The following is an 8,796-nucleotide window of genomic DNA, read 5'->3' on the forward strand; positions in this document are numbered from 1 at the left end:
TATAAATGAAGTATCTATAAATGACGAATTTCTAAATGAAGAACCAATAGAGAATGAGTCTTCAAGTAACGATATTGTACGTAATGAACCATCACGTGGCGTAATTTTAAGTATAAATTCTTTAGAATGTAGTCAGAGGAATACAGATTCTTTATGTAATGAATCTTTAAGTGATCCATATAAGAATTCTGATCATTCCTATTCTCAAGATTCAAGTTATTATGAAAGAGAAGACAAGAATTCAAGTTCTGAAAATGAACGTATGCATAATCCAACTACTCAAATACTAACTAATAATAATTTATCTCATTCCGATCCAAGTATTATTCCTTTAAATATTGAACGTACAGATGTACTAACCTCAAATATTGTTAATATAGATACAGAAGAAAAAGATAGTACCCCCTTAATGTTTGGTCGTTCTTTTTCTTATCCATTCCCATTTTACATGCATACTAAATCTTCATTAGATACATATAGTCCACGATCTGTACGTTCATATCATTATTTTGAAAACAGAACTAACCAATTCGAAGAAAATCAACAATTTGAAGATATTCATCACATGTACAATGAATTTCAAACAGAAAATTATATAAATGAGCAAGAAAGAACACCCATAGAATCTTTTGTTTCTAATAATATATTAGTTCAAAATGAAATCACAGAAAAAGAAAAGCTTGAAAATGAAAATGAAATTGAAAATGAAAATGAAAATGAAATTGAAAATGTGATTGAAAATGTGATTGAAAATGAAAATGTGATTGAAAATGTGATTGAAAATGTGGTTGAAAATTATTCAAGTTTTATTAAAGAACATAACATAAACATCTTAAATGTGCCGAATGATCATGAGAATAATACAAGAGAAAACGATATAACAAATAATAACAATATATTAGGAGATGCATTAGATAATGAAAACATTACATTGCCTTATAAACCTTATAGTACTTATAATTGCATTTCTAATATAATAGAAGAAGAAGATGAAGAAATAAATAAAGTTATAAAAGAAAAACAAAACCTTTTAAAAGAAAAAAATTCATTTCTTCCTTATTTAAATAATAGGAATGAAAAAAAAAATATATGTGATAATAAGAATTATAATATTGAAAACATTTGTAAACATCATAATTTTCTTTCATTAGGATTATCTGGTGGATTACTAGAAATAGATATTAATAAAGATAAAGATTTCTATAATAATGTATATATTATGGATGATTTATTATTTAAAAGAGAGACAACCGAAGAATTTTTGAAGCTTTATCTTAAGAATAAAGATATAAATATCTTATCACATGATTACAACAATATTTTAGATCGTTTAAAAATGAAGAAAAAAATTAAAGACATAATACATGATAAATTCCATTTATATTATCAATTAAAAGAATTAACAGAACAACAATATAAAGAATGTTTACTATATAAAACAATATACGATAAAAAAATATTGGAAAATGCACCTATTAATTCAAAGGACAATTATTCTAAAGATATAGATATAAATAAGAATGATAAAACAGAATTAAGAAATGAAAATATATCAAAAGAAAATAATGAAGAAAATACAAATATTTTTATGAATGATATATCTGATGAAGAATTACATGGAAATGATATGAACTTTTTGAATAATTTTAATTTATATGATAATATAGATAGTAAAGAAAAATATGAAGCAGCAGAAAGTCATTTAGGATCTTATTCATGTATTAGCAATGAACCGACAGATTCTTATTATTCACATATATATAATAAATATATAAAGAAAGAAGATGATTCCATAAATTCACAAAGCTTATATGAACGAGATTTATTAACACAGGAAAACCATGAAAAAAATCTCATTCTTGACAATAAATCATCTGGTATTGGTTGCAATTTTAATAGTTCTTATTATAATAATGATTTACTAAAATACGATAATAAATATGAAAATATATATAATGATATTTACTATGATAGCTATTATGATAAAAATTCTTATTTATCCAATGAAAATAAATATATGGTTCCTAGTACGCATTGCTTTATTAAGAATGACAAGGATTCCTATAAACTTTGCCCTTGCCCATTAGAAGATGAAATAAAATCTATAAATTATCATGAAAAAAAAAAGGGAAAGAAAAGAAAAATGACCAATAATGAAGATATGAACGTTAATTTAAAAAGAAGAAAAATTAAATATAATAGAGATGTTTCTATTTCTCATAGTTCACAATATTTGAATACAAAATATAATTATATTCATAAAAATAATGAAAAAGAAAAGGACTCACAAATATTTAATAAAGATAATAAGGATGATAACACTTTAGTTTTAAAAGAAAAAAGTATATTAAATATTTATAATCTTAAAAAAGAATGGGAAAGAAGATTATCTATGTCAAAAAAGAAAAGTTTATGCACACAAATGTGTATCAAGAAAATAAAAAAAAACACTCAGAAATCATGTAAATTATTGAACATTAAATATAAGGATTTAATATATTCAGAATTTTTTAGAATGTCATCCAAGAGGGAAAAAAATAGTAGTGAATTATTAGATGGGAAGGAGAATGTAGAAATAAATAATATAAGTGCTTCCTTGAACAGGGAGATTTCTTTAATGGAAAATAAGAAAGAAAGAGATACATTGAGAGGTGGAGAAAGAGATACATTTGTAAGTAGAGATAGATATTCATTTAGAAGTAGAGAAAGAGATACATTTATAAGTAGAGATAGATATTCATTTAGAAGTAGAGATAGATATCCATTTAGAAGTAGATATAGATATTCATTTAGAAATAGAAACAGAGATACATTTAGAAATAGAAACAGAGATACATTTAGAAATAGAAACAGAGATAGATTTAGAAATAAAAACAGAGATACATTTAAAAATAAAAAAAGAGATACATTTAGAGGTAGAGAAAGAGATATATTTAGAGATAGAGAAATAGATACATTTAAAAATAGAGAGAAAAATTTATATAAAGATCATAATTATGTAAATAAATATTATTATATAAATAAATACTACCCAGAAAAATATTCCAGAAAATTTAATTATAACCATTCAGGTTGTTCTTATCATAATACACAAAAATATGATTCCTCAAAGAATAAACCAAAAGAGAAACCATATAAAATTACAATGAATAATAAGAAACATGAGGGTAACAAAATATTAAAATCCTCTATAAGAAATGAAGAAAAAAAAAATTATGATAGAGAAAAAAAGGAAAATTGCGTATTAGATAAGGATGTTCAACATAATCTAAATACAAGTGAGACAAATAATTTAGAAAATAAAAAATTATTGCCATCTGATCAAAATATTAAACTAGTAGAAGAAAAAGTAGATGAAATAAAGGATAAAAATAAGGATAAAAAAGATGAGGGAAAATCTGATGACCAAATATATAACAAAAAAAATGATATATAAAAAAAGTATCAAAATTTATAGTCAAAATGATTATAGACAAGATCCCAAAAAAAAAAAAAGATAAAGACAATGTGGAAAAACAAAAGAAAATTTAATATTAAAAAAAAATGAATCCTATATATAAGATAATAACTTTTAAGAAATTATATTGCATAATAAAAATATAAAATAAAAAAAATAATATATATATATAAAACATATATATATAAAACATATATATATATATTTTAATATCCTCCTCTTTTAATATTACAATTATATGCTATGCTACGCATTAATATTTTTCATATATTTTTTTATACATATTACATATTTTTTATATTACATATATTATATATTTTTTATATACACATTTGCTTATTTAACTTTTCCATGTTGATATACAATACATATGGATGATAACCATATGTTATATTAAAAAAAAAATATATTATATGCATATATATATAAAATAATTAATGCGTTCAAATAGTAAATTAAAATCAATAAATGAAATAAAAAAAAAGAATCATACAACATAGTCATATTTAACGACACACATGTATGTATTATTATATAATAGGATAAATGTTTCTTCAGAGTTTAATGTATTTCACATTATCTCTTATATCGAAAGGGTTAATATTTTTGTCCATTAACTTTTTCTCATGCTAAAAAAAAAATAAAATAAATAAATAATAAAATATATAATATATAATAAAATATATAATATATAATAAAATGAATTTAAAAAAAAAAAAAAAAAAAAACACATATCATCTTTATATAACAATAATAATATTAATAATATATAAATATATTATTTACTATCACAAACGTTTATATAATATTAAAGTTATAATTAATTTTTTTACTTTCATTAGTAGAGAGTTTTCTTTTTTCAATTTTCTATTTAAACGTTGTGCCTCCTTAACAGCTTTTTTCCTTTCCTTTTTTTCTTCTAACGTTTCGTTTTTATCCCTCGTAGTTTTTATCTACATGGAAAAATAAATATAAATATAAATATAAATAAAAATAAAAATAAAAATATATATATATAAACATATATACATATATATATATATATTAAAATATATTATTTTTTGGTATCCCCTTTTTATGTTCTTACCCTCTCTAATATCATATAACGCTCCAATTTGTTGTCATCATTTTTTTTTTTATTTTCATTTTCATTTTTTTTTTGATTATTATTATTTTTTTGCAAATTAAGTAATAAGGATGTTGGTTTAATTTGTTTGGGTATAGTTAATTTATATGGATGATTAGTTGTATTTGTTTTTGTTGTTAAAACTGTTTCACAATCATAGCTTAAGGATGAAGAATGTTCAGATGTTTCGGAATAGATGTCTTCATCATCATAATAATTACCTCCTCCTTCTTCTTCTTCTTCTATTTCATTTTCATTTCGATAATTTTTATCTTTACCTTCTAATGAATATTTTGTTTTATTTTTTATTTCTTCATGTTGTAAATTTACAATTTGCATAATTTTTTTCTTGTCCTCATCATTTATATTAACAATAATATCATCAAGTTTCAATTTAGCATTTTTTCCTTTTTTTTTTTTTTTAATAATTCTTTTTATATCATTGACAGGATTAGATTTATTTCTCAGTTGATATTCAACCAGATCACTAAATTTTATGCTGTCCATATTATTTTCATCAATTTCATTTTCATCATAATTTTTTTTATTTATTTTTGTAGAAACATCTTGATTGTTGTATAAATTCATGTCGTTTAATTTTTCATCAAAAATAATTTGATTCTCATTATTATAATTTTTAATTATATGATTATTTGTATTATCGTGTATGTTATCATTTCTATTATCATTTATGTTATCATTTGTATCATCATTTATGTTATCATTTATGTAATTTTTTATATTATCTTCATCATCCATATAATCATTACTGGGTATATATAAAAATGGCTCTACGTTACCCCAAATTAATTTTTTATCAACCTTTAATTCTTCTACTTCTTCTACATTTTGAGCTTCACATACAAAATTATCATTTAATTCTTCATAATTATCCATATCAAATGTTTTAAACAATTCTTTTTCTTCTTCATTATTTGGTTGTATTTCAAAAAAATTTTGTGCAGTTTTATTTTTTACTTCTATAAAATTTTTACTTATTGGTTTTAAATGTTGTTCATAATCATATCCATCATTTGGAAAATAACAATCTCCATCTAAATATGACAATTCATTTTTTTTGTCATTATATTTTTTTTTGTCATTATATTTTTTTTTGCCATTATCATTTATTTTGTCATTATCATTTATTTTGTCATTATCATTTATTTTGTCATTATCATTTATTTTGTCATTATCTTTTATTTTGTCATTATCATTTATTTTGTCATTATCTTTTATTTTGTCATCATTTTTTGTTTTTTTTTTTTTTTTTTTTTTTTTTTTTTTTTTTTTTTTTTTTTTTTTTTTTTTTTTTTTTTTTTTTTTTTTTTCATTTTCTTTACTATTGCTTCCATTTTGATCTTCTTCATTTATTTCCTTCTTAACAATATGATTCTCATTTATTATATTTCCATTTTGTAGTTGTTCAATATTTACATTATCATGTATAAAAATATCTTTCTTTTTCCTTTCTTTTGCATTTTGACATGATTTCTTTTCCTCATTTAACATATCATTATTCTTCATATGAGACTTTTTTGTTCTACCCATAATTTCTTTTACTAAAATTTTTTTCTCACTTTCACTTAATTTTTCTTTAATACCAAAATCTAAAGGATTGAAATGTCTTAGCATCTCTTGTAATTCTTCTTCCTCATGACTATTTATATTTTCTTCTCTTTTGAAAAAAAAAGGACTCTCTACATACTCGTGTTTTTCATTGCGGTCTGAATTTTCGTATGTAACATCATTGTTAAACGTAACCTTTTTTTTGTTCATATTTTGATTATTCATTGTATATATATATATATATATATATGTGGTACAGATCACCTCGTTAAATATTAGAAGAAAACTTATCAAAACGAATATATGCAACAAATTCAATATAAACAAAAAAATATTTATATTTTTTTAACTTTTATATGATATGTTAAAATAAAACTTATCTTTTTCAGTCTGGAAATATAATAACATACATTTCTTTTAAGCCTACATTTGTAAGATGATATATTTATATATATATTATATTTATATATATATTTTTTTTTTTTTATGATAAAAAAAAATTTATCAATATATAAATTTTATATTATTACTTAAAACAAACCCTTTTATTATTTAATATAAAGTTATATATATATATATATATATGTTTATTTATTTATTTATTTTACAAATGCCATTAATTTTTATACCTATAAATATACATAATTTTAATGGTCGAGCAAAATTATCATCTGTTTCCATAAAAAAATGAATCTACTAAGAAGAAATATTTATAACAGTTTTATATTAAAAAATACGAAAATAAAAGTAGGTTATAATAAGGTTCACTTTTTTTTTCACACGGTGGATGAAAAAATAAATTCCATAAAAGAAAATGAAGAAGCATATAATTTTGAAGATACTATTATTAGACGTATAAATAAAATGAATAATACAGCATTAGTATTTACTTGTGAAAATATAAATAAAAAAAAAATAAATAATCCATATATATGGGAATTAGTTTATAATAGAATAAATGAAATTCATCATTCTTTTTCTTTAACAGAAATTATTGTCTTATTTCATGCTTATTGCAATAGTATATCATTTAATATTAATATAATGGATTCATTAATTAATTTTCTTTGGAATATATTAGAAAATAAAATAAATGAAGTTGAAGATTTATCTTCTTTACTAGCTCTATATGTTTGTGCTGAAAAAACAAAAAATGTAACAAAACGTGAACATATTAGTAATTTAATATTACAAAGATATATTATATTATTAGAACAAGGGAAAATTTTTAATATGAACGAAACACGATTATCAATTTTTTTAAAAATATTATGTTCTCATAATAAGAATATAATACAAGTTGATAAAAAATATATTATGCAATTTAGTAATGACATGCCAAAAATGAATATAAAAAACATAAACACGTTGATGCTATGTTTACATTTTTTTATAAAATATAAAATATATGACGAATCATTCATTATTTTATTAAAACAAATACAAAAATTATTAATTTTTAAAAAAGAAATTAATGTAAATGTTATATTAAAATATTTTTCTTTTATATCAAATTTAAGAAATCCTTATGCCTTACAAGAAATTAAAAATGTACTGTCAATAATTTATTTGTCAAAATATGAAATTATTGGGGCATAAATATGATAATACATATATATATATATATATATATATATATATTTATATTTATATATGTACATTTTTTTTTTTTTTTTTTTTTTTTTGTGTGTGAATATGTTTTTAATTTTATTTCTCAATCTATAAACTTATTTTGTTAAAACATTAATTGGTTTAATGATTTCTATTTATTTAATATTTATCATAAATATATGTGAACATATATATATCATGTGGTGGTAAAACGTTTGAGTAATAAACAGGAACCACTTTTTTTAACAAAAAGGTATTTATATTTACAAATTATGTGAATTCTAAAAAAAAAAAAAAATGCAGTTATAAAAGGTTCTTCACATTTGTACGAGCTTAATATTGACTCGCTTAGACCTTTATTACTTTAATACTCTATTTAAATATAATATATATATATATATACATATACATATTATTCAAATGTCATAATTCCCTTCTTTATAATAAATGTGTTGAATTGGAAATATAAGTTTATGAACATTAGCGTCCACTAAACATATACACATACATGCAACGGATTTTTTTTTCGAAAAATTCAAACATATAAGAATAAATCTGTTTATAGAAGTTTGTATATAAAAGTGGAACATATTTATATAACATTAAAATGTATATGTACAATTTAAATATTAATTCCTTAAATATATATATATATAATTGTATATAAATAAATATGTATATATATTTATTTTATTTTATTTTTTTATGTTGATTTTTTGTATTTTTCGATTTTTTCCCATTTCACACTTATTTTTTTATATAATATAAAATTATATGTACATATATATATATATATATATATATATATATATATATATATAGTTATAGATTGTTCAATACGAAATTGTTTTTTTATCCTCTTGTTACACTTTTTGATTTTATGTGAATATAAAAGAAAAAGGAGAATTCGTAAAATTGTAATAATATTTATAACAATTATTTATAATATAAAAATTATTTTTGTTTTTTAATTTCTCTATAAAAGGTATATTTTTTTACACAACCAAATAAATGTATTTATTTTATAATATAT

General features: G+C 20.0%; 3 protein-coding genes across 3 annotated transcripts in view; 2 read left to right on the plus strand and 1 right to left on the minus strand.

Annotated features, from left to right (window-relative positions):
* Positions 1 to 3,436, plus strand: part of PGSY75_0214300 (hypothetical protein) — a gene marked incomplete at both ends in the record, with an annotated part of 6,959 nt that extends 3,523 nt beyond the window's left edge. Inside the window, one exon of the mRNA XM_018783808.1 lies at positions 1 to 3,436. Coding sequence (XP_018643798.1) covers positions 1 to 3,436 — 3,436 coding nt within the window.
* Positions 3,437 to 4,011: 575 nt separating this feature from the next.
* Positions 4,012 to 6,377, minus strand: PGSY75_0214400 (hypothetical protein; the record flags this gene model as incomplete). Its single annotated transcript, XM_018783809.1, has 3 exons — positions 4,012 to 4,086; positions 4,291 to 4,410; positions 4,545 to 6,377. 3 exons carry the CDS (start codon positions 6,375 to 6,377, stop codon positions 4,012 to 4,014), a joined length of 2,028 nt encoding a protein of 675 aa, XP_018643799.1.
* Positions 6,378 to 6,839: 462 nt separating this feature from the next.
* Positions 6,840 to 7,751, plus strand: PGSY75_0214500 (hypothetical protein; the record flags this gene model as incomplete). The annotated part of the gene is made up of 1 exon (XM_018783810.1): positions 6,840 to 7,751. One exon carries the CDS (start codon positions 6,840 to 6,842, stop codon positions 7,749 to 7,751), a length of 912 nt encoding a protein of 303 aa, XP_018643800.1.
* Positions 7,752 to 8,796: the final 1,045 nt, after the last annotated feature.

Source organism: Plasmodium gaboni, chromosome 2, assembly GCF_001602025.1.
Source record: "Plasmodium gaboni strain SY75 chromosome 2, whole genome shotgun sequence".
NCBI lineage: Eukaryota > Apicomplexa > Aconoidasida > Haemosporida > Plasmodiidae > Plasmodium > Plasmodium gaboni.